Source organism: Gopherus flavomarginatus, chromosome 2 (genome assembly GCF_025201925.1).
Source record: "Gopherus flavomarginatus isolate rGopFla2 chromosome 2, rGopFla2.mat.asm, whole genome shotgun sequence".
In the NCBI taxonomy this organism is placed as follows: Eukaryota; Metazoa; Chordata; order Testudines; family Testudinidae; genus Gopherus; species Gopherus flavomarginatus.
Window position 1 is genome coordinate 129,152,648 of NC_066618.1, and position 26,879 is coordinate 129,179,526.

General features: G+C 48.2%; 1 protein-coding gene and 1 long non-coding RNA gene across 5 annotated transcripts in view; one reads left to right on the forward strand and one right to left on the reverse strand.

The window, feature by feature from the left end:
- Positions 1-5,276: 5,276 nt before the first annotated feature.
- LOC127043985 (uncharacterized) lies at positions 5,277-9,393 on the reverse strand. Its single transcript, XR_007772371.1, has 2 exons — positions 8,865-9,393; positions 5,277-6,403 (listed from the first exon to the last, which is right to left on the reverse strand). It is a non-coding gene; the product is annotated as an uncharacterized LOC127043985 (long non-coding RNA).
- TENT4A (terminal nucleotidyltransferase 4A) overlaps positions 9,283-26,879 on the forward strand; it is a 106,925-nt gene continuing 89,328 nt past the window's right edge. For all 4 annotated transcript variants that reach the window (XM_050938171.1, XM_050938172.1, XM_050938173.1 and 1 more), the window contains exon 1: positions 9,283-10,043. In XM_050938171.1, coding sequence (XP_050794128.1) covers positions 9,283-10,043 — 761 coding nt within the window. The remainder of the gene's footprint in view (positions 10,044-26,879) is intronic.

The following is a 26,879-nucleotide window of genomic DNA, read 5'->3' on the forward strand; positions in this document are numbered from 1 at the left end:
ATAGTCGTCCCAATCTTTCCAGCCTAGTTGCTTTGCAACTGTCTGCTGTTCGGTGTTAGACATTTTACGTAACGCCTCTTTGGGGATTCCCTTGTGAAGGAGGAACCCGAAGAGTGCCCTTTCGGCTTTGGTACGCTCGGGATAATTTTTCAGGGCTTGGTTGTCCCCTAGAGCCGCTGCGGCTGGGAGTACTGAAGGAGGCGGCGTTTACGGAAATCGAATCTTGCTAACAGCCTCGTACAATGTAACCACGGGGCGCCCTATGGTGGCATGTAACATGAGCGTTGTCCGGTGTCAAGTTGGGGAACCCCTTCCAAAGCTAAAGTAAGAGCGTCCATTGACACCGGAATTTGGGAAGGATCGGCCACAAAAATGAATGGCAAATTACTTTGTTGTTGCTGCTGGTTAAGATTTAGCGGAAATTGATTCGGGTCCCAAAGTACTATGGAGGCGCCGGCAATGCCCCATATTAAGTCATGGGGCGTTTTAAGGCTGCCTGGGGGAATATACATGCCTTTAAAGCTTCCTCTCATAGCGAGGATGGCTGCCGCCGGGGTAGTAACCGGCCAAGTTCCATTGTTTAATAGAGCGTGACCAGGGAACCTCTTTGACCAATTGGCCGTTTTAGCCAAGACGGCGGCCTTCTCCCTATCTACTGCTTCTGCCCCGTGGTCCAGGGCCACACGGCCTAGCCACGCCAGGGGTGGCTCATTCTTCCTACGCTGGGTTTCCCTCATATAGTCTTTTAACTCGGCTTTAGACCGGGTGCGATATTTGGTCGTGGTGATGGTCTGACCCGTGTTAGAGTCGACCTTGCTCTTAGTCACAGCAACGGGCATGGCTTCTACTCTAATCCCTTCCTCTGCCGACGGGGGGGCCGTGGGCAGAGCGGGGTATAGCGAATGCTGAGGCGCCTCATAAGGCGGGGGGAAAAAATCGCTGTCGCTGCCGGCGGGGGTTTTCTTTACCTCCCCTTCCTCGCTTGCCTCGCTCTTGCTACCCATGAAAGAATCCGAGGCTGCTTGCTTTGCTGCAAACATAGTACTTCCGTGAAGCACAGCACAGAGATCTAACGCTTTATTTAACACACAGAACAGAACAGTGGAAACATCCTCTGACTTATATTCGTCTGGTCTGAGTTTTTTAGGCTTTTTGACCTTTTCTAGCTCTTCTAACAGGTGGGTTAATAGTTTGTGAGCCGGATCGCCGCCTTGTACCTGCGGTGGGGGAATAAGTTTGGATATGGCGCCTCCTGATTTTTTGACTATACGACTGCACTCTCTCCAAATTTGGGAGGAGGCTTCAGTCCGATTGTTCTCTGCGACCCCCGTGCACTGAAGTTGCAGAGAACAATCGGCTGGCTGACACCTGAACGTCGGGTGACAGTGGAGGAGGCACCCTACCGCAGTTACTTGCACATTCCACACAGATAACAAGGAACAGGCTGACCCATCCCAATAACAGGGCCGAAAGGGTAATATGGATAGAGTTGTTTTGTTCCAACAACATGTACAAGGTGAGAGGCGGCACCTTACTACATAGAGGGGTTGTACCTTGCTGCGTAGAGGGGTTGCACCTCAATACGTCAGGAGTGATGTGTAACTTGTTTGTACCTGTGTATAAGAATGCATCCCTGGGGCGGTGTCTTTGTCTGGCCGAGGGGGCAGTGGAAAGTCCCGCCACTGACTGAGTCGAGTCCATTGTCAAGAAGCACTTTCTCGTAGTATGCCCTGTAGAGTAACAATCTAGAGGGAACTACTATTCTGTTCGATACGGCAATAAACCTGGCCGACGTGCCTTCGTAATTTACTGGAGTCTGTGGTCATTGGGGGTTCTCTTCGGGTCTGCTGTATCAGCTATCTGCGCAGAGCTGGAACAGCACACAGAGGGAACACACGCACGCAGCCGAATGATAGCAACACTGAACAGAGCAGAGCACCACACCGGTAGCATCTGACAACACCCACCTTATGCACTCGAAGCACCAGAGTGGGGATTCAGCCTTGACAGACAGTAAAGGGTCCCTTTTGAAGTGTTAACAACTTTCAGGGTACTTATAGCTCCAGAACCTCATGTAAGCTACGTGGATCCTTTTGTAGTGAAACGGGATGTCTCTAGACTCATCATGATAGAGCCCCAATTTTCACTCAAAAAAGTTATCATGCAAATTCAATTGCCAGTGGAGAGGAACGATAGATAATGTACCAGCTTTGTGACTCCACTGCTTATGGGTTGGGGGCTTGGGTGAAAGGAGTAATGCTCATGCCTTCTCACAGCAGAACTAAACAAGACCTAGTAACAAAGGTACTAGGCGGAGTTGGAGCAGCACTGGGTGTAGCTTAAAACCATGGACCAACAATTTTTAGTAGGACATATTGGGTAACTGGGCCATGAAGTGGCTGGCATCTTTGTCAGGTCCCTTCTCTTTCACCCTTACTGAGTTAGCTATCACTGAAATTAACCTAATTAAAATCCTATCTCACTGGCTTGAGGTCCAATCCAGCTTCGAGTGATTGGAGCTGTCATAAATATAAAGGGAAGGGTAACAACCTTTATGTATGCAGTAATATAAAATCCTTCTTGGCCAGAGGTACAGAAACACTAACCTGTAAGGGGTTAATCAGTTCAATTAACCTAGTTGGCACTTGACCAGAAGGATCAATGGGGAAAGAAGATACTTTCAAATTGGGGCGGGAGGGGAGGTTTTGTTTGTGCTCTTTGTTTGTTTTTCCACTCGGACAGAGAGGGACCAGGGCAGGAAAAAAACATCTCCTAAAAACATTCCTGAAATGAGCATCTAAGATTGCAAAAAGTGTAAGTAAGCAAGGAAATGCATTAGATTGTCTTTTGTTTTAGCTTGTGAATTTTCCCTCTGCTAAGAGGTAATTTTATTCCTGTTTTGTAACTGGGAAGCAGAATCAGAGGGGAATTCTCTGTGTTTTAAATCTTTTTATTACTCTGTAAAATTACCTTCCATCTTGATTTTACCCAGGAAAAGGGGTGAAGGGGTTTGGGGGGATATTTTGGGTGACGTTAGGGCTCCAAGTGGCCTCGCCTCTCCCTGTTTGTTTAAATCACTTGGTGGTGGCAGCAATACCATCCAAGTACAAGGAAAGAAATTTGTGCTTGGGGAAGTTTTAACCTAAGATGGTAGAATATAGGGGGTCTTTCATGGGAGTCCCCAAATCTGTACCCCAGAGGTCAGAGTGGGGAGGGAACACTTACAGGAGCATTATATATCCCCCAATCCAATATGTCTGAGGCTTTAGCCCAGGGGTCTCAAATGCAAATCACCATGAGGGCCACATGAGGACTAGTGCATTGACCTGAGGGCCGCATCACTGACACACACCCCTTGCTGCCTCTGGCCCCACCTCCACTCCACCCCTTGCATTAGGCCCCGCTTCTCTCTACCCCTTCCCTGCCCCGTTCCAACCCCTTCCCTGAAGTCCCCACCCCAACGCTGCCCCAGGGGGTGCAGAAAGGGTGCAGGGTGCAGCAGGGGCTAAGGGCAGGGAGTTGAGGTGCAGGATGCAGCAGGGGGCTCAGGGCAGGAAGTTGGTGTGTGGGGTGCAAGAGGGTGAGAGGTGCGGCATGGGGTCAGAGTGCAGGGTGCAGCAGGTGGCTCAGGGCAGGGAGTGCAGGAGGTATGCAGGATGTGGTAGGGGGCTCAGGGCAGGGAGTTGGGTGCGGGAGGGGTGTGGAGTGTGGCAGGGGGCTCAGGTCAGGGAGTTGGTGTGTGGGGTGCAAGAAGGTGAGAGGTGCGGCACGGGGTCAGAGTACAGTGTGCAGCAGGTGGCTCAGGGCAGGGAGTGCAGGAGGTATGCAGGATGTGGTAGGGGGCTCAGGGCAGGGAGTTGGGTGCGGGAGGGGTGTGGGGTGCGGCAGGGGGCTCAGGTCAGGGAGTTGGTGTGTGGGGTGCAAGAAGGTGAGGGGTGCAGCATGGAGTTGGGGTGTAGGGTGCGGAAGGGGGCTCAGGGCAGGGAGTTGGGTGCAGGAGGGGTGTGGGGTGTGTCAGGGGGCTCAGGGAAGGGAGTTGGGTGCAGGAGGGATGCGGAATGTGGCAGGGGCTCAGGGCAGGGAGTTGGGGTGCAGGAGGGGTGCGGGATGTGGCAGAGGGCTCAGGGCAGGGAGTTGGTGTGTGGGGTGCAAGAGGGTGAGGGGTGAGGCACAGGGTCAGGGTGCAGGGTGCAGCAGGTGGCTCAGGGCAGGGAGTGCAGGAGGGTGCGGGATGCGGCAGGGGGCTCAGGGCAGGGAGCTGGGGTGCAGGAGCAGTTCAGGGTGCGAGCTCCAGTCCGGTGCCACTTATCTAGAGCAGCTCCGGGGTGGCAGCGGCATGCACTGGAGCCAGGGCAGGCTCCCAGCCTGCCTGCCCTGGCCCCGCGCCGCTCTGTTCCAGGAAGCAGCTGGAACCGTGTCCCTGCAGCCCCTCGGGGAGGGGGAGGGGCTCAGGGTTCCCCGCATCTGCTCCTCTTGTCGCTCCTCCAGGTACCTCACCCTAGGAAGCTCCCATTGGCTGAGGTTCCCTGTTCGCGGCCAAAGGGAGATGCAGGGGGCAGTGCCTGGAAGGAGGCAATGCAAGAGTCCTCTGCCTCCTCCTCCCCCCCCCCCGACCCAAAGGGCATGCTGTCAGCTGCTTCAGAGAGCGGTGTGGGGCTCACAGCGCCACAGGGGGCAATTCCGAGGGTAGGCAGAGGGACGGGGGTGCGGGGAGCTTGTGGGCCACATGTGGGCTGCGGGCCACAGGTTTGAGACCCCTGCTTTAGCCTATGTCCAGGCCCAACAGTGACTATTGGACATCGCTCAGTCTATTGTGAGAGATGGCCTTAATAGTGTTTTACCTATAGAATTAAAACAAATTATGCAGACTAATGTACGTAATTTTGAAAAAGAGCACCAGCAATGGTGGGAGCTTGTAAACATCACGTATCTCCCCCTTAACAAGACCATAGTTGCTTCTGTGATAACCCTAAAGAATGCAATTAACAAAACAATCTATCCGATAATCCCTTTGGGCATGTATGTTAATGAATCAATGCCCATGCCAATGGAAGCCAGCAAGTGGGTTCATGTTAGGGGAAAACAATTATTTACCCTCAATATGCAAGCATGCACAGAACAGAAGGGAATGGGTTTCACTTGTATCACAAGAATATTGGGAAGAGTCACGTGTGTTTTAACTCTCAATATGGAAAATGTTATTATCAATGGCACAGTTCTTCACTCTTTAACGGCTCAGTGGTAGTTCAAGTAGACAGACATTGCATACGTGTGCATAGTTTATGTAAGCGCTTTATTGTTAACATATTCCATGAAAGTATAGATAACTCTAGTTTCAATCTGTCTTCAATATTTTCTATCCAAGATTACATTACATAATGTGCAATCGGAAATGTTTAGGACTCATTATGCAGTGTACCAATATATTGAACTGGTGCATATAGGGGCAGATCTTAATGCCTTAAAGCACCTAATGCACCATAAGCATTTGGGATATTATATACAACGACTGCAGGTAGAGGGAATGAGCACTTTACTAACAGTATGTCACTCTGTAGCAGCAATAAAATGAGTGCTAAAACAAGTGGAGGAAGAAATTCATCCTTCGCACTGGTGGGAGAATATTTTCCATACCAATTCAGAGGATATTAGGCAAGTGTGGGAAATAATGATGCACCCCATCATAGTGGTACTGATCATTCAAACATTAATAATCTTCTACCTTATGGGTTTGACCATATATTCTTGTTGCTCTCATAAAAAGAAAGTTGTTACTATGCCTTTTGATTTAACAAAGTTCAATTGTTAAGGTTTGCACTTTACATGCATTGTAATAATCATTATATTGCATAGTTATATTGCACTTTGTTAAATGACAGTTTTGTATGATCTTAAGGTTATTTAAATTGTTCTATTGTTATAGCACTTTCCACCTCTATGTGTCTGTGCAATGATAGTACCTTCAGAATTTACTCAGGACTATCAAGGAGAGGAAATGTAACATGTTTTTGCATATTAAATAGAGATTGAGTTGTTTTGTGCTTTAAAATAAGTTACTCTTTATGCCTTTACATTTGATTAAGGTATTTGACTATGTATTAGATATGGAGTCTGAAATTCAAAATGGCGTGCCCGACAAACAACAGTTCGACTCCATCTTTGTTTAGCTTCTTCTTGAAGTTTTCGTGCCCTTTTGGAACTTTGTCAGGAAAAGCAGTTAACGGTCAGCACAGAACTAGTTCAAACAGGTTCCAACCGGGAGCTACCAATTTTACCTCAGAACCTTGGTGCACTTGTTGTGCCCATATAAACTTTGAGCACCCGCTGCCTAGTTGCCGTCCATCCGGGAGGCAGCTACAGTATCATTGTGTTTGCACAGCAACATGGACCAAAAGATCATCACCTGCAAGGTAAAGAAAGACATCAGCATTAAGAACTGCGACTGTGCTTACCGACCTCTGAATTCCACATCATTTTCTGAGAAAGGTATAGAGATCCTGTTGATCACTCACCCTTGGGTGATCGCAGAGCCAGGCCTGTCTTCAGTATCATCAGATTCTCTTGATCTCCCTCTAAGAAGTAGTTGAGACCCAGGGTCCATCAGCTGCCTGTGACAACAGTGTTATACCATCTACTGCCTATCAACACCTGGAAACGGTGCAGTATCTGGGTTATTTTTGTTTTAGGTTTGTTTATTGCCAGGGTACCTATTTGGTTGGGCCTGGGTTTTAAACTCAAACTGTCAAACCATATCTCACTGTTGTTTCTTATTAAGTTATCTGTTTAAATAAAAGCTGTTATCTGTTACCTTTTTTCTTCTCTCTTCTTTATCCATTTGCATCACGGGATAGGGAGGCACACTATCTCTCCTTTCTAATCCCTGAGTGATAGATAAGGTCCAAGATCCTGCTGGATCCTGCTAATGAGCTGCAAATTATAGCTGGCCTATACCATCCTCACCAACATAGTTAACATTGCAGGGTTAACACTCTGGATCCCTAGTTTTGAACCTATGACCCCCCACTCCTGAACCTGTTATTCCTTAGTTATCCCCCCATCATCAGTTGAGTCCCAGGTCCAGTGACTCCTCCCACAAGGCTGGGGGAGGGGCCTTTAGATATGGGCGGGTTTGCACCTTCCCTCCTCCCAGAATTTCAGTAAGGCTGAATGAAGTCAAGGCTTCTCCCACCCACCTGTGTGTGTCACCACTCTGCAAAGATTGCTTCCCCATCTCCCATAGTATGAGCCATGGTCTAGCTAGCCACTTAAAGTTAGTAAAAGTTCTGCATTAGTAAGGACAGTGACATTAGGTCGGCAAATTGTTTTAAATATAAATTTAGGCTGATACTATAAATACAACTTCTGATTTAAAGGAAGGGCTCATTTATGCTTACTATGGTGCAATGGAGGAGAAAGGCAGGAGGAACCTGCTCCTGGCTAATGCACCAGTCTCTTCTGGCCCTGCACCTCAGCTAGCAAAAGCTGGTGTGGGGCCATGAATACACTTACTACATGTTGTCCCTATGAAATTTGTACAGCATCTGAACTCCCTGAGGACTGGGGGAACGTTGAGCCTACCTTTCAGAAGTGCTGCATACCTCTTAAAATCAGCCCATTGTGAGGCGACATCTACACTACAGGATAAATTCGAATGAGCTTAAACCGATTTTATAAAACAGATATTATAAAGTCGATTGTGCGCGTCCACACTAGGCACATTAATTCGGTGGTGTGCGTCCATGGTCCGAGGCCAGCATCGATTTCTGGAGCGGTGCACTGTGGGTAGCTACTGTAAAATAATGAGGCCAATAACGTCGATTTGCGTCCACACTAACCCTAATCCGATATAGTAATATCGATTTTAGCGTTACTCCTCTCATTTTGTAGGAGTACAGAAATCGATTTAAAGAGACCTTTAAATCGATATAAAGAGCAGTGTAGTGTGGACGGGTGCAGCGTTAAATCGATTTAACGCTGTTAAAATCGGTTTAACAGCGTAGTGTAGACCAGGCCTACCTGTGGGAGGCTCAGTGCCTCCAAGAGCTGATGCTGAAGGGTCATCACCCGAGTGTAGGCTGCAGCTTAACAGGCTGTTTAATTTACAGTAGTAACTGTGTATAGCTGCAGGCCAATAAATGCTTAAACAGCTGCTATGCCATTGGAAAACTTCAGCATAAGTAAGCACGTGGTTTGGTACATTCGAGAGAAAGCACTTAAGCATCTCAGCAAAGAAAGGGACCTGCTTCCTTAAAGCCAAAGGAATGTTTGCAACTGTTTTATTTGGGGGAGGGGTGGGGCTGAGCCTTTATTTATCCAAATCTCAGAGTGGGGTTAACCTGAGAGCTCTCCCCAACGTGCCAGCCCATGCACCTTCCTTTACTCACAGGAGACTGAAAAACAGTCCTTGCGTGTGGGAAGTGCAATATAACGCCGACAGCCCGGGCTGTCTTGGGCCGGTGTAGTGTAGGCTAGATACTGCTCTGTGTAGTACAATCTCCACGTATCAATAAGTGCTACCGGTAGCACATTACTACGCGGAGCGGTATCTGCACTACACCGGCAGCACGGGCTACACGGGGGCTGTAAGGCAGAGCGCTTGGTCGGGATGCTGCAGAAAGGCTCTCGCGAGTAGGACGCATGGACCAGTCACGCCGAGGCTGCTGCTAGGACCCGCCCTTGCTCAACACTGCGTAGGGGCTGGCTGTGCCGGGGCGCTCCACGCCACTGCCCCTCAGGGTGTCAGGGGAGCCCACGGCTGGCGCAGGAAAAACCCCGCAGCAGCAGCCCCGCGAGCCAGGCTCGCTCCGGAGCTACAGACAGTTCCACGCGGCAGTGCGCAAGCGTAGTAGGACAAAGATCCCTACCCTGCTCGGATTTTCCGGACGGTTCCAAAATTCCACGCGCCGGGAGATGCCGAAGGAACGTTCCGAGCCACCTCCCTCAGCGAGCCGGCACCACCCCCAGTGCGCATGGGCGGTTGCCAGGGCGGCCGTATCCAGTGAAGGTTTAAAATCTTCTGCGCATGCGCACTACTGGTTCTGGCTCCGGCAAGGGGACGCCACATTAGGGCAGCGACCGCCGCGCTTCAGGCAAAGCCGGGCCGGGCCACCCCGCGCGGCCTCCCACACCCCGAGCACGGGGCGCCAGAGCCGGGCTCTCCCTGCCGAGCCTCCCTCCTGATGCCGCTGCCCGCGGCGCGTGTTTAGCGCCGCTCCGGATCCGGCGCCGGGCGGAGGAGCTGCGGCGAGCGGGGCCGGCCGGGGGCGCGAGCGGACGGGGTGGATGGATCCCCGCGTGGCCTGGATCCAGCCCGAGCAGAAAGGCCCCGCCAATGCGCTGTGGATGCAGATCTGGGAGACCTCACAGGGCGCGGGCGGCCGTGGCTTCCCGCACTACCTCTGCCTCAACTCCCCGGCCCTGGACCCCGCCGCCCGCGGCCACGCCAGGCTTGGGCCGCCCGGGGGCGGCCGCCAGTGCTGTTCCCCGCCGCCCTTGCCCTCTCCCCCGGATCTGCTGACTGGGCTGGTCACAGCCGCCGGCTCCGCGGGGGGCAGCAGCGAGGGAGGGAGGCGGCTGCAGAAATCCCCCTCCGTGTCCTCGTCGTCGTCCTGCTCCTCCGTGGAGTCCGGCACCGAGAGCCCCGGCTTCTCCTCCTCGGGCTCCTGCAGCAGCGGCTCCTCCTGTGGCCGGGCCGGGGCTCGCGGCAGCGGGACTGGACCCGTGGAGTTTTTTAACTTCAACGAGAGCAAAGTGAACAGCGTGAGCGGCCAGTGCCCTGCGCACCAGCCCCCGCAGCCCGCGGCGAGCAGCCCGCACCAACCTCCGCCCGCCTCCCCGCAGCAGCAGCATCAGTATCACCCGGGCCGCAGGAAACGGGAGAATAAAGCTAGCACATATGGGATGAATTACCTGCTATCCGGCAGCCGGGGGGCCGCGCTGAACAACTGTCCCCGCCAGCAGGCGCTTCGGCAGCAGCTACAGCCAGCGCCGCAGAGCCCCGGCACACCCTGGAAAACCAGGCAATACAGCTTGGGGGTACAGGGGTGAGTACCCCCATCCGGGGGAGGGTGAGCAGCCCCCCCCGAGGGGCACGCATGGAGTGGTGGAGAGACGGGACTCTGCCTCTTGTAACCATAAACTATAGGAAATTTTCTCTTCCCTTGTTGTAGCCAATTCGGGGGGAACAGTGTTGGCTCCTGCCAGGGGTAGGTTTGGGAGGCAAAAACTAGTCTGGAAAGGGCTCCGAGCCGGCTGTAAAAATCGTAATAGGGTAGGAGGATTAAATGAGCTGCTAATAAAAATCATTTGCATAAATCACTGCTTTGGGCCCTGTACTGCGATCATACGCATTCAGGTAGCTCCGTGCTGGCAGGACAGGCCCTGAGAGGAGGTAGAATTAAATTTGTATGGCCTTCTTTGGCCATAGACATGAATATTGTAGAGTGGGCATTGGCAGCCAACCAGAGGATCTGTCACACTAGACGGTGAGCCCCGTTTTCCAAATACGTGAAGGGAAAGGTTGAGATTGAAATGTCATGTCAAAAACACTTTTGGATTAAAGGAGCATTGTAAGGAAATAACTCTAGTGTACTACTGAATGATTTGAAAAGCCATTCTGGGTTCTGAAAAACAATTGTAGATGATATAAAATAATTCATTACGTTGCTTGAAGAGTTGAATTGATGAATGTTTGAATGGAGTTCTTTTCTCAAAAATAGGAAAACACTGTAACTAGAGAAATCTCTACTACTCCATAATGCATATTTTTCTTAATCGGTTGATATTGCCATTGATAGGCTTTAAGGCCAGAAAAGGACCATTAGATATTCTGTGCTCCTGCAGAACAAGCTGTAGAATTTCACCTAGTTACCCTTGAGCCCAGTTACTTTTGAATTAAAGCATATAATGCAAATAAATTAATCTTTCACTTCATTTACTCAGCTTACTTCTCTTCAATCAGAAGAAAAAATGTATATGTAGAAAAAGTATTGAACACACTTTTTTCATATCAGCTTTGGAGAAGGGAAATGAATAGTCTTTCATAAACTTGCTTTTGGAACATACGAAATCTAGAGCTGTTGAATGTAGATAGAAGTAACAGATGCAATTCGTTTTTTCTAAATCTTCTGTAAATAGATATCTCTTACTATGGTTAGTATACAATGAGAGACAAGGGAGGGGTGACTGAATATAATTTCTAGAGGTACAAAAGATTACACATTAATTTGATCTTGCTAACTTTACTAATCTAGCAACAAGAGTAACATTTCCTTGGTTGTGTTATGACTCAACAAATTCTGCATCTTGGCAGGGGATTGGACTAGATTGCCCTGGGTTCATTCTAACCCTGTGATACTGTAACTCAAAGCAGCAGGTTTTCATAGTGCTTGTCAAAAATTGTTAAAGAACAATATTAAGAATGTTATTTCTTGTAACTTTAAAAAAGAACCATACAACTGAATTAAACTGAAATAGTTTCACTTATTTAATTTTCTGGGCCAGTTTCAGATTTGTACTAAATGGTATCAAGAGGTAGCTAGCTGTGTTAGTCTGTATCCACAAAAACAACAAGGCGTCCTTAAAGGCACCTTACCGTAAAGGCTAACAGATTTATTTGGGTATAAGCTTTCATGGGTAAAAAATCTCACTTCTTCAGATGCATGCAATGAAAAAGTAATGTTTTTTACCCACGAAAGCTTATGCTCAAATAAATCTTAGTCTTTAAGGTGCCACCGGACTCCTTACTGAACGGTGTTTGTCAGTGTTTCTATAACATGTTCTTTCTCTGCACCACCCACACTGACACTTGAAAAATAAAAATTCATTGCGCACTGAGAACAGATAAGGGTGTTTCAGAAAGTATTCAGTTGTGTTCAGTGTTAGTGCTTTGAATTTAGTTCAGACTTTCTTCATCTTGCAAATGCAATTAGCTTCTATTTCAGTATTTCTTTTTACTCAATCTCACCATGTGTTAACCGTTTTCTGTCTTTGGGCACGTCTACACTTGCCATTTAAAGCGGAAAAAGTCCCTTTTTGTGCAAAAACACTTGCCAATGACTTTTTGTGGTGAAACTCAGAAGTTTCACCGCAAAAAAAACCCACCTCCACAAGAGGCATACAGCTCTTACTGGTGATGCTTTTGTGGTGATGTGCAAGTGAAGACACATCCTTCTTGTTTACACAGCTTTTAGCCTCGAGGATATCTCACAGTGCCTTGGTGACCACTCTGGCCAGCAACTCTGCTGCTCTGATGCCAGGTAAACAGACATCTACCGCTCCCCCTGTAAAGCCCCTAGAACTTTGGAACTTCCCCTTCATGTTTTCTTGGCAAGTGCTCACTTATCATTTGGCCAGGTGACAATGCCTGCTCCACCAAGCAAATGATCCCCTGCTTGGAGCAATGTTGAGCTACTAGAGCTGATCAGTGTTTGGGGAGAAGGATCAGGATGCCCCCAATTATGCCCCTCCTTCCCACAAGATTCATTGTCAAAATGTAGAGAGCTGCACTGTGGGATAGCTGCCCTAGAATGGTTACTCTCATCAGCGATGGAAGTTTTGCTAATGTAAACACAGTCTGATGCCTGAGGAATTAAGTGACTACACAAACCAGCGCTTTACTTTCACTGGTTCCCTATCACCAGTGAAACTTACAGTGCAAAAACTCTGCAAGTGTAGACATACCCTTAGTGTTAAGTGCTTTATTCTCTTCTTTCCTTCTCTTCTGGGTAATTCACTTTTATAGCGTGCCAGTGGGAGTATGATGTGGGTGTGGGTTTTTTGTTTTTTTTTGTGAAAAACCATGTTATGTTGACATTTGATTCTTGAAAGAATGGATGAGCTATATACTGTAACATGCTTTGAGCCTGTCTTTAGTCTTGCTGTGAATACTGTACTGGTAAGTAGGCATTCCACAGATTTGAATAATCATATTAATGTAATATAGGATGTCTATAAAAACTTCTATCAACATAAAGAACTATTCTGGTCAGCTCTCATTGTAAATAGAGAAACCACTACAGTAAAAGCTTTTATTTAACTGGCATACTGGGGGTGCCAGTAAATTAAAAATGCCGGTTAACTCAGAGGGACCTGGTGAGGGCAGAGGCCTGCCTTTCCCTCAGCATGGCGGTGGTGGGATGTGAGGAAGGTGCGCTCCTGGCTCTTCTGCTATGACTACACCCGAGGTGCCAGCCGAGGGAGGGATGTGGCGATAGAGCAGTTGGAACTGGAGGTATTAGAGCTGGAGAGGCATCTGGCCGCTAGCCCCAAGGATCCATCCCTCTTTGGAGCGTGCTGGGAGAAACAGGAGGATCTCCGGGCCCTCGAGGACCATCAGGTCTGGGGTGCCTTTGTTTGATCCCGCATCCGCTTCTTTCAGGAGATGAATCGTGACTCCTGCTTCTTCCGTGCCTGGAGAAAAGGAGTGGGGCCAAAAAGCATGTAACCTGCCTCCTGGTGGAGGACGACACCCCCCTCACGGATCTGGCGGAGATGTGTGGGAGGGCCAGGGCCTTCTATGCAGGCCCTTTCTCCCCGGATCCGACCGATCCTAACTCTTGCAGAGTGCTCTGGGACGGACTCTCGACGGTCAGCATGGGCGACTGAGATGGGCTAGAGCTGCCTCTCACTCTGGCCGAGTTCTCGGAAGCCCTCTGCCGCGTGCCCACCAATAAATCTCCAGGCATGAACGGGCTGAGTGCGGAGTTCTACTGCGTGTTCTGGGACATCCTCGGCCCAGACCTAGTCACCTTCTGGGCCGAATTCTTGCAGAGCGGGATCCTCCCTCTTTCGTGCAGGTGAGCCGTGCTCGCCTTATTGCCAAAGAAGGGGACTTCCGCAACTTATGGAATTGGTGTCCTGTCTCGCTCCTCAGCATGGACTACAAAATCATGGCCAAGGCCCTCTCGCTGCGGCTAGAGTCCGTGCTGGTGGACGTGGTCCCCCCAGACCAGACCTACACCATCCTGGGCCTTACCATATTTGGTAATCTGTGTCTGGTTGGGGACCTCTTGGAGCTCGGGTGTCGGGATGGTCTGTCGTTCGCCCTCCTGTCCCTGGATCAGGAGAAGGCATTCAACAGGGTGGGCTGCAGGTATCTCCTGAGCACTTTGCGAGTGTTTGGCTTCGGACCCCAGTTTGTGGTTTTTCTCCGCAGAGTATCTGGTCAGGCTCAACTGGTCATCTTCGGGTGAGGAGTGCGGCAGGGCTGCCCCCTCTCGGGCCAGCTGTACTCTCTGGTGATCGAGCCCTTCCTCTGCCTCCTCTGCAGGAGGTTGACTGGGTTGGTGCTGCGAGAACCAGAGCTGCGGCTAGTCCTGTCGGTGTACGCCGACAAAGTGCTCCTCGTGGTCCAGGACCCAGGCGACTTGGCGTGGGTGGAGGCTTGCCAGGCCGTCTGCTCGGCAGCCTCCTCCACCCAGGTCAACTGGGTCAAGAGCTCTGGCCTAGTTGTCAGGGACGGGTGGCAGGCAAGCTCCCTCCCACCTGTGCTTCATGCCATCCGGTGGAGCGCAGGTCAACTGGTCTATCTTGGCGTTTCTGTCTTACCTTTCTGCTGTGCATCCATCTCCGCCGGAAAACTGGTACAGTTTAACGGGCAGGGTGACGGAGCAGCTCTGGAAATGGACTGGATTACTCCGATGCCTCTCCCTCCGAGGAAGGACACTGGTACTTAATGAACTAGTCCTGTCCATGCTCTGATACTGACTCAATAGCCTGGTCCCAGCCCCGGACTTCCTGGCCCACCTCTGGACGGTGATTCTGGAGTTCTTCAGGCCAGGAGTGCACTGGGTCTCTGCAGGGGTCCTCCACTTTCCCCTGGAGGAGGGAGGGCAGGGCCTGAAGTGTCTACACACTCAAGTCCATGTCTTCCATCTCCAGGCCCTGCAGAGGCTCCTTTATGGTGCATGGAGAGTACTGGTGCACGCCTTCCTGTGCCGCTTCCGAAGGCTCCAATACAACTGGCAGCTCCTTTATTTCCATCCAAGAGGTCATTCGCGAGACTTCTTTGGGCTGCTGGTCTTCTACCAGGACCACCTCTGGATTTGGAATCTGTTTTCAGTGGCCATGTTCATGGTGGCCACTGAGGGAGCAGATCTCCTCGCGGAGCCCTTGCTATACAACCCTGAGCTCCATGTGCAGATAGCGGACTCCCCATCAGTGTGCCAGAGGTTGGTCCTGGTAGCAGTTGCCAGAGTTGGAGACCTCCTGGACTACAACCAGGGAGACTGGCTGGATCCCTTGACGCTTGCTCAGCGCATGGGGCTCTCCAGGCCTCGTACTCCCCAACGCGTACTTCAGGATATAAGGGCCACTTTACTGCCCTGTGTTCGGGCCTACCTCGACCGGGTCCTGCAAGAGGGCATGCCTTGGCCACCCTCCACCCTAGGCCCTCCGGACCTTGTCATTGGGCCCCTGCCCCGTGGACCCAACCGCCCCACCCTCGCCTTCACTGTGAGCCGACTGCACAACTTGCAGCCAGTTCGTTTCCAGACCACGCCAAAGAAACATCTATACACGCTTGTGCTCCACACTCTTCACTTCGTTACCCTCGTGTCTTGCCCTGACACAAAGTGGTAGGGCCTCCTGCCACCTCTACAGGGTGAGGAGCCCCGCTGGGCCAACCTATATTCTGCCCCGGGGCCCGCCGGGGATATCAGTTCGTGGCTCCTTCATGGGGCCGTGAACATGAGTGTGTACTTGTCATGGTTTACCCCCGTCCCAGATGCCCGCCTCTTCTGCGGCGTGAGGGAGACCCTGACGCATGTTTACTTGGAGTGCACCGGGCTGCAGCCCCTATTCCGGCTCCTCACAAATATTTTGTTACTCTTCTGGCTGCACTTTTCCCCTCACCTGCTTTATCAATGCACTCCCCGTCTGTGTTCTCACAAAGCCACGGGACCTCCTGGTCAACCTCCTGCAGGCCCTGGCTAAAATGGCCATCTATAAAACCAGTGAGAGGAGGTTGGCCGATAGGCCCCACAGTCACAAGAGACCCCATTTCCGATCCTCCATCCGCTCATGCATCCGGGTAGAGTTCCTCTGGGCAGTGTCTGCTGACTCCCTTGACACCTTCGAGGAGCAGTGGGCACTGTCTGGGGTTCTCTGCTCGGTGTCCCCGTCAGGTTCCCTTTGTTTGACCCTTTGACCTCATTCCCATCCCTGTTATCTCATTAGTTGTCCTCTGGAATTATTTGGTTTCCAGGCCCTGTAGAACCTCCCCTTAGGCTGGGGTGGGGGGCGTTCTTTAGCAGTGGGCTGGCCAATAGGAACTCAGAGGGAGGAGTTTAAAGTGTGTGTAGGGGGAGGCAAGTCATGAGCTGTGGGGCACAGGCTCTGGGAGGGAGTTTGGGTCAGGGAGGGGGCTTGGGGCAGAGAGTTGGGGTGTGGGAGTGGGCTTGGGGTGCCAGATGGATGGGGGGGTCGCTTACCTCTGGTGGCTCCCTGTGCCTGCTGTTGCTGCTGCTCCTGGTAGAGGCGCAGCCAGGCAGCTCTGTATGCAGGCATGCTGCCTCCATCTGCAGGCACCACCCCCTGCAGCTTCCATTGGCTGCAGTTCTCAGCCAATGGGCTGGGAGCCGTGGAGTCTGTCCCCCTATCCCGAAGCACTGAGGCAGCGATTCTGCAGAGCCGCCTGGCTGCGCCTCTGTCAGCAGCAGCTGGGTTGGGGAGCTGCTAGTGGTGAGTGCCTCCCCCATCCAGCACTCTGAGCCCCTTGCACACCCTAACCTTCTGCCCCAAGCTCCCTTCTGGATCCAAACTTCTTTCGAGAGCGGGACCTGAAGCCCCTCCCATTCTTCAGCCCTCTGCCGGCCCCACACCAACTGCACTATAAACCAAACTTTCAGTGCAGATCAGAAATGCTGGTTTATAGAGCTTGCTGGTTGGTGAAGTGGCAGATAAAAGAGCTTTTACTGTTGTTTGTCTTACAGCAAGAGTGGAGTAGGTTTGGTGCTAAAATCTAACGTAGATGGAAATTGAGTATTTTTACCAATACAATAAAAATGCTGCGCAAGTAAAAAAATACCGGAACCCTATCTCTGCTATTGCTTATACAATTGCCGTGATCGGTGCAGCAGCATGACAGGTTCTAACATTTGCTGTGGAGACAAAGCCATTGAATTCAGTGTGTGTTGCATGCAACGTATCTGAAGGTAGAATTTGTCTTTTAATCTCTTTAAAGCATTGCAGTGATAGACTGGACAATTTGGGGGATAGTAGCATTTTATTATCTAAATACTGAACAGCCAATCTACCTACTTCATTTGTTTTCATAAATGGAGAATGGAGTCACCACAGGTGATGCCACCACAGGTCTGGTGAAAAGCAGTACACAATCATATTCAGTTTATGAAACAATACAGTGAAATGTAAACACTAAAACTAACGTAACTTAAACATGCTCTGAAATTTCAAGTTTATGTTTCTGTATTGTAATTAGAATAATCTCATTACTAGTAACTTAAAAGTAGTAAATGCCTCGCAACAATTTCATAATTTGCAATTTCATAATCGCTCTTTTGAAATAACATTTGGTACCTCATTTGTAAGGATAGGCATAATGTTCTCACCAGACTGAAAAAGATCTAGTAGACTGCCCAAGGAAAAGCCAAAAGTCATTCAGTGTACTCTGCCACTCCTTATTGGAATGAAAGGTTCATTAGGTAGGGTCCTATTAATTCAGATGCCATTACATTATTATTTTTAACTGTTTATAATTAAGGCCTTACCAAATTCACGACTGTGAAAAACGTGTCATGTACATTGAAATCTAGTTTCCCCGTGTGAAATCTGGTCTTTTGTGTGCTTTTATCCTATACTATACAGATTTCACAGGGGAGACCAGCATTTCTCAAATTGGGGGGCGTTTCCCAAATCTGAAGATGGCTCCTTTCCAGCAGCAGTGCCAAAGTAAGGGTGGCAATACCATACCATGTCACCTTTACTTCTGTGCATCATTGCCAGCAGCAGCACAGAAGTAAGGATGGTATGGTATGGTATTGCCTCCTTTTTCTTCTGTAATGCTGCCTGCAGAGCTGGGCCCTCAGCAGCTGCTGCTCTCCAGCTGCTCATCTCTGAAGGCAGAGGAGCCACAGCCAGCAGCAGCACAGAAGTAAGGGTAGCAGTACTGCAAATCCTCCCCCTGCCCATTACCTTGCCACCTCCCCACAACTCCTTTTTGGGTCAGGACCCCTACAATTATAACACCATGAAATTTCAGATTTAAATAGCTGAAATCATGAAATTTATCATTTTAAAAATCCTATGACCATGAAATTGACCAAAATGGACCATGAATTTGGTAGGGCCCTATTTATAGTGGTAGTCCTTGGTCATTTAAGGATTGCTAACCAGTAAGATCAGAATTTAAGTGAAAGTATTCCAGCAAACTTACATAAGAACTTCTACTGATGACATTGAAGTTTTGGTATGGAAAAAGTGTTCAGTTTTCTGTTTGTGTATTTTAGTCATCTATTGTTACACTTCATTGGTTTGCATTTAGTAGGATTTACGTGTACCATTTATGAAACTTGTGTTTGAAGAGAATTCATATAAAGTATACAGTAAATTGGCCTAATTAAGACTTGTAAAAATATTCAATTGCATTTCTCAGATTGCAGTGTTCTAGTCAGACAACGTGAATGTTTCAGTGTTAACTAAAATGTTACATGGCAAGGCCTAGAGGCTTTTCAGTTAATCAGAAAAGCTAAAAAACAAACAAACAAAAACTGCTTACTTATCCCTTAAACATACAAGCTCAAAAAGAAAATCTTCAGCATCATGCAGAAGGTGTCACAATATTTCTTTTCTTGTGACAACACTCCAGAGTCATGGGGTCGTCAACTGAAGACTCTGCCTTAGTACTTTTTGTGAGGATGATCAAATTGTCCAAATACTATTGACAGGAGGAAGGTGATTCCTTACATAGGTTAGTCTCCTACTGTTTAAGGCATTATGAGGCCTCTAGTGCAGTGGTTTTCAAAGTTTGGGTTGTGACCCAATACTGGGTCATGGAATGCAAGGCCCTGGGTTGCCTTGCTCAGCACCCAGGGACCCTGGAGGCTAGGCAGTAAGAACTTGTAGTAAAACTAGTAGTCCCTACCTGGAAGTGGCCAGCAGTAGGTCCGGCTGCTGGTGGTAACTCCCCTGTGCCCCAATCCCCAGCCCTGATCCCCCCGTCCTGCACCCCAGAGCTCGCACTCCCAGCCCGGAGCCCCCTCCTGCACCTCAAATCCCTCAGCCTCTGCCCATACCCCAACCCTCTGCTCCAACCCAGAGCTCCCTCTCACATCCCAAACCCCTCATCCTTGGCTCTGTTGGGTTGTGGGCATCAACAGTTTCCTTCAACTGGGTCGCCAGAAAAAAAGTTTGAAAACCACTGCTTTAGTGCACTGAAGGCTGAGAGACTCCGCTTTTGCACAACACAATAGCAATCTACAACTAGTTTTCAAGGCATTTTATTTAATGTTATAATACATAGATAATTGGAGCCCCTGGTAGAGGCTGTGGTGGTAGTCTAGTGTAGAAGTCATAAAAACAAGGATCACCATGGTGCCTAGAAACAAAAGCTGCAGCTTTAGAACTGAGAAAAATCTGCTTTGGACCACTTTTGAACGCTAAACCTACATATTTGGCTTGTAGTTTAAAACAGGCACTAAGCTGCTGTCTGCTTTTACAGGCTTTGCTTTAGTTAAGGGAAAGCAGCTACTGAGTAGACAAGAACCACCAGTACCTCAATCCAATAGTAATATAATGTTTAGTTTAAACTTAAGTAAACTAAGGTACTTTTAAACTATAACTCTGACTTTAATTTACTATCTAATTCCTCTTGAAACTAAATTCACATTATGCTCTAGTCCTCTGAATTAGAGTAGAACTCAGTGTCTGACCACTCAGATCTATCTTGGCACTTCAGTTTATCTCCTCCCAATTAATACCACATTTCAGCCTGCCTTTGACAACCTTTTAATGTGGCCAGGTGAGTGAGGTAATATCTTTTATTGGGCCAACTTCTTTTTGCATAAGACAAACTTTTGAGCTACACAGAGCTCTTCAGCTGCTTCTTCAGAGCTCTGTGTAGCTCAAAAGCTTGTATCTGTCATCAGCTGAAGTTGGCCAAATAAAAATTCTCGCCCACCTTGTCTCATGTGACATATTAAGCTAAAACCTTGTGGCTTTTTTTTAATATTAAAATCTTCTTCCCAAAACTACTTGTCTCTAAACCCAGTTCTGCCAGTTTTGGAACATACCATCTCTGCTATCACTTAGTTTAGTAACCAGGCGGGTGTTAGGTTCCTTCTTCTCCCTACACATTCCTGCTTCAAAGATAACTACCACTCTCTCCATTTTTATACTGCTGAAATTTGAGTCAGATCTTAATTTCCTATTTTGATTATTCTAACCTCATCTTCGCTTCCCTAACATCTCCCCAGTTTGCTTGAGGCACAATTGCTAAGGGGCCAGATCCACAGAAGGACTTCAGTGCTTACTGGCCATTTAAGATGTCTATGTCCAATCTTTAGGTGCCAGTGAAATTGTGAAAACTTTTGCCTAGCTGCTACCCAACCCTGTAAGTGCCTAAAATTCCCATATGCTTGTGTTTTTGCCAGCGATCACATGTACAATCACCTCAATCTCCACTTAAGCTAGTTAATTATACAGAGTGGAACAGCTTCAGCAGTAGAGCGAGAAACCCACACAAGAATATCCAGTAGTGCAGTGGTTGGGGTGCTCCTATGAGTTGGGAAACCAAGGTAAAATCCCTTCTCCACATAATCAGTGGGGGAAATGAATCCAGATTTCCTGCATGTCTGGTGAGCACTGTGCAAAAAGTTGAGAGAAACTACCACCGCCCCCTCCCTTCCCCCCTGCATTTATTGGGAAAAAATGAATTGGATGCTGAACTCCAGGAGAGGTTCCATGGCTAATAATACCAAGCAGAGGTAGACACCTCCCTTCTGCTTCGATTTAGGTACCATCCCCACTTAGCATGGTGGCTTTTGTGGATCCCCTCTTAGGCACCTATCTCCATGCACTACAGAGGGATCCAGAGTGCCTAAATCAGGATGTAGATTCCACTTTGTGGCAAGGGACTTTAAGGTTAGGTGTAGTAACAACGAAGTCCTGTCGTGGATCGGGGTCCAGATCTTTTTCCTATGTTGTTATTTTAACCATGTCACTCTGTTTAAAATTCTCTATTGCCTTCTTTTCCACCATACCAATTTCTTTGCTTTATGTTCTTGCTTTCAAGATCCAGCCTAACTCTGTCCTTCCTTACTTATCAACCCACTTCTATTACTTTGCTGCTCTCCTTTGTTATGCCAATGGTGCCAGCTTCTGTGACACTGAACTATGAGAGAGATCCTCCTTGATCTAATTGTACTGTTTACTAGTTGCCTGCAAGTAAGAATATGCAGAGGCTACTTTAAAGAGCAGCTACTTAACAGCAGCCATGATTCTTGAAGTATTTCTTCTGCATATTCATGGTATTACCTTAGCTTCCCTTCTGCCTCAGTTTTGCTTTCATAGGACTCTGAGGTTTGGCTGAAGGAATTGCATGTTTTGGGGTCTGCATGATCTGTTTAACATCTGGACTGAACATTCAGTGCCTTAAGGGTACTTTTTCACCTACAAAGGGTACTTTTCCTAGAGCTCAACAGCACAGTTGTGTGTATTCCACAAGTGTGAATAATCAGAAGTAACTATATGGACAACAGGTTTCAGAGTGGTAGACTTGTTAGTCTGTATCAGCAAAAAGAACGAGGAGTACTTGTGGCACCTTAGAGACGAACACATTTATTTGGGCATAAGCTTTCATGGGCTAAAACCCACTTCATTGGGTGCACGCAGTGCAAAATACAGTAGGAAGATATACACACACAGAACATTAAAAAATGGGTGTTGCCATACCAATTCTAATGAGAGTAATCAATTAAGGTGGGATATTAGCTGGAGAAAAAAAACTTTTGTAGTGATAATCAGGATGGCCCATTTCAAACAGTTGACAAGAAAATGTGAGTAACAGTGGAAAAAATTAGCATGGGGAAATAGTTTTTACTTTGTGTAATGACACATCAACTCCCAGTCTTTATTCAAGCCTAATTTAATGGTGTCCAGTTTGCAAATTAATTCCAGTTCTGCAGTTTCTCGTTGGAGTCTGTTATTGAAGTTTTTTTTGTTGTTGCAGAATTATGACTTTTAGGTCTGTAATTGAGTGACCAGGGAGGGTAAAGTATTCTCCGACTGATTTGTTTTTAAATGTTATAATTCTTGACGTCTGATTTGTGTCCATTTTATTCTTTTGCATAGAGACTGTCTGGTTTGGCCAATGTACATGGCAGAGGGGCATTGCTGGCACATGATGGCATATATTACATTGGTACACAAAAGCTTATTCCTAAATAAATGTTAGTCTCTAAGGTGCCACAAGTACTTCTCGTTCTATTTTCTATGGACAGCAGTTCACTAACATGATGGCTTCATTGTTCTGATAATGCTGACACACCACAGGTGGGGTCCTGTTGTGTTATATAGAGAGAGTCCCTGTGCTTTTAGGCCTTAGTCTAAGGGCATGTCTGTACTTTCAGTGCTGCAGTGGTGAGCTGTACTGATACACTGCAGCGACGCAGCTGTATGTGGTGAAGACTCTCTATGCCAATGGAAGAGCTTTTCTGTCCGCAAAACCATCCCTTTGAGTGGCAGAAGCTATGTCGGTGGGAGAGCTTCTCCCACCAAAATAGCTCTGTGTGTATTAGCGCTTACGTTGGTGTAACTTGCGTTGCTCAGGGAGGGGTGGAATAGTCACACCCCTGAGCAAGGTAAGGTTTGCTGACGTAAGTGGTAGTGTAGACATAGCCCTTAAAGGCAAACGGGGTTGGAAATGGGGATATAGTGTGAGCTGTTGAATATGGCGAAGAGTTAGTACAGCCTTGTTATATATTTTGTTGGCTTATGCATTATTTGGAGGGGAGAAATAGGATGAGAATGGGATAATTAGTAAGTGATGAAGTAGGGGAGGGAAGGAAGGAAGGCAAAGAAGGGACAGTCACAGCTAGCCACCTCCCTTGTCAGGATCAGCAGGTAACTGGTTTTTTTCATAGGTGCCTTGGCAGAGATGAATTTTAAAGAGAGACTTGGAGGAGGTGTGCTGAGGTAGTGGCTGAACAGATTTTGTCTGAGTCTTTCCCAGGTGTTACAGGTGGTATGGGGAAAAGCACACACTGTCTTAGGGGGAAACTGATTGGTAGGTAGGAAAGGCTGGGAACACTGGTAGAGCAAAGATGGCATTTTGTTTGGTGGTAACTCATTAGATTCTTTACCATCAATCTTGCCTAGCCAGTCTTGTATTTGCAGAAGTGAAGAGGCAGCCCATGTAGGAGGTGGGAGGGGACTGAAGCACTTTGAGGCCTGGTCTACTCTACGAGTTTATATTGAATTTAGCAGCCTTATATTGCATTAACCCAGCACCCGTCCACACAATAAAGCCATTTTTGTTGACATAAAGGGCTCTTGAAATCGATGTCTGTACTCCTCCCTGATGAGGGGAGTATTGCTGAAATCGACATTGCTGGTTTGAATTAGGGTTAGTGTGGATGCAATTGGACGGTATTGGCCTCTGGGCGCTATCCTACAGTGCAGCATTGTGACCACTCTGGACAGCAATCTGAACTCAGATGCACTGGCCAGGTAGACAGGAAAAGCCCTGCAAACTTTTGAATTTCACTTCCTGTTTGCGCAGCTTGGAGCACTAATCAGCACAGGTGACCATGCAATCCCAGAATCAAAAAAAGAGCTTCAGCATGGACTGTACGGGAGATACTGAAGCTGATCTCTATATGGGGAGATGAATCTGTTCTATCAGAATTCTGTTCCAAAAGACGAAATACCAAAGCATTTGGAAAAGATCTCCAGGGCTATGATAGACAAAGGCCACAATAGGGACTCAACACAGTGCTGCGTGAAACTTAAGGAGCTGAGACAAATGTAACGGAAAGCCAAAGAATCAAATGGACACTCACGGAGGGAGGGAGGTGGGGACTGAGGACTCTAGCTATCCCACAGTTCCTGCGCTCTCTGAAAAACATTTGCATTGTTGGCTGAGCTCCCAGTGCCTGAAGGGTCAAAAACATTGTCGCGGGTGGTTCAGGGTATATGTCGTCTGCCCCCCCCCTCGTGAAAGAAAAGGGGAAAAAATTGTTCCTCGCCTTTTTTCAATGTCACCGTATGTCTACTGGATGCTGCTGGCAGACGCGGTACTGCAGTGCTACACAGCAGCATTCCCTTCCCTTCCTGATGGCAGACAGTACAATATGACTGGTATCATCATCCTGTGAGGGCTCCGGGCTGGCCTCAGGGAGGTCGGTTGGGGGTGCCTGGGTAAAAATGGGAATGACTCCAGGTCATTCTCTTCTTTAAGTTTTGTCTAATGGAGATTCAGTCCTGCCTGGAATATCATGCCAGCTGGAGGCTTCTGCCTCAGGCTGCTCTCCCAGTCAGCAGCACCGCGCAGTCGTGCCTACCCCAGCCTACCCCTTGCTACAGGGCTCACAATCAGATACTTGGACATCTGCATTTTGCTGCAAATAAAAAAATTAAGCTGCTGTTTAGAATTGTCCCCCAACATACATATCCTGGGACATTTTGTATTTTACCAGAATCAACCAAAGGACCATACACAAATGGAGATTCAGTCCTGCCTGTGCTTCTATCCTAGTGCATATCACAGATTCCCATGTTCAGCTGTAAGCTGAGCAAGTGCAGAATGATGGTTCACTCTACTTTGCTGTAAGCCAGCCACCCTCCCCTCTCCCCTTTGATCTCTGCTTGCAGAGGCAATAAAGTCAGTGTTGTTTCAAATTAATGCATTCTTTATTACTTCATCACACAAATGGAGGAATAACTGCCACAGTAGGCCAGGAGGGGTGGGGGAGTAGGGAAGCAACAGGTGGGGTTATCGCAGGGCCACCCCTAGAATGGCATGCAGCTCATCAGAGCCCCAGACATCCCGCTGAAATGACCTGGAGCGGCTGTTTGCCTCTCTGGTTCTTTAGTAGACTTGCCTGATATTCTAGGCAGGACTGACTCTCCATTAGACAAAACTTAAAGAAGGGAACGACCTGGGAAGTCATTTCCATTTTTGTCCATGCGACCACGACCAACCTCACTGAGGCCAGCCAGGAGCACCCATGACAGCAGCAGACGGTACAGTAGGGCTAGTAACCATCTTTGTTAACTTGCAAAGGCAAAGGGATGCTGCTGTGTAGCACTGCCGTACCGCGTGTGTCAGGAGCATCCAGTAGACATACGGTGAAAGTGAAAAAAGGCTGAATGGGCTCCATGGTTGCCATGCTATGGCGTCTGCCAGGGCAATTCAGGGAAAAGGGCGCAAAATGATTGTCTGCCGTTGCTTTCACGGAGGGAGGATTGACTGACGACATTTACCCAGAATCACCCGCAACACTGTTTTTGCCCCATCATGTATTGTGACCTCAACCCAGAATTCCAATGGGCGGAGGAGACTGTGGGAACTATGGGATAGCTACACCCAGTGCAACGTTCCAGAAATCGATGCTAGCCTCGGTACATAGACGGACACCGCCGAATTAATGTGCTTAGTGTGGCCGCATGCACTCAACTTTATACAATCTGTTTCCAAAAACCGGCTTCTGTAAAATTGGAATAATCCTGTAGTGTAGACATACCCTTAGTTATGAACCAGGAAGAAGATGTTAGCAGCAGCGTTTTGAATAGACTTGAGAGAAATAACTTGGTAGTAGTAAAGACTGTAAAAGAGGATGCAGTAGTCAGGAACATGAAACGAGGGGCCTTGGGTGAGTTGTAGCTGTGTGGACAGGAAACATGCTTGTTTGGAATGAGTGCTTAGGGAAGGCAAAGTCATAGCTAATGCCTGGGTTAAGAAATATCATCCTAGTCACTAAGGCCATGTTCTAGTTGGTTATGGAGAAAGGAGGGTGTGGTGGTAGAGGGTGCAGCAAGATGAACAGCTCAATTTTTGGTTATATTGAATTATTGGTGTACACCTCTGTCAAGGTTTTTTCCCCACTTTGAACTTTAGGGTTCAAAAAGGGGGGACCTGCAGGATCACTTTTAAGCTTAATTACTAGCTTAAATCTGGTACGCTGCCACCAACCATAAGTCTGTGTCTGGCACACCTTCTGTTCCCCCAAAACCTTCCCTGGGAAACCCAAGACCCAAACCCTTTGGGTCTTAAAACAAGGAGAAATTAACCATCCCTCTCTTTTTCCCCCCAGACTCTCCCCTCCCTGGCTTGTCTTGAGAGGCTACACAGATCCAAACTCCTTGGATCTTAAAACAAAGAGGAATTAACCATCCCTCTTTCCTTTTCCCCCCCCCACCAATCCCTGGTGAGTTTAGACTCAATCCCTTGGATTCTAAAACAAGGAAAAATCAATCAGGTTCTTAAAAAGAAAGCTTTTAATTAAAGAAATAAAAGGTAAAATTTATCTCTGTAAAATCAGGATGGAAAATGCTTTACAGGGTACTCAGATTCATATAGACTAGAGGGACACCCCCCCTCGACCCCCAGCCTGAGATTCAAAGTTACAGCAAACAGTGGTAAAAATCCTTCCAGCAAAAAGCCACATTTATAAGTTAAGAAAACAAACATAAGACTAATCCGCCTTGCCTGGCTATTACTTACTATTTTGAAACATGAAAGACTGATTCAGAAATATTGGGAAGTCTGAGTGTACGTCTTGTCCCTCTCAGTCCTGAGAGCGAACAATGAACCAAACAAAAAGCACACACAAAGACTTCCCTCCACCAAGATTTGAAAGTATCTTGTCCCCCCATTGGTCCTCTGGTCAGGTGTCAGGCAGGTTCACTGAGCTTCTTAACCC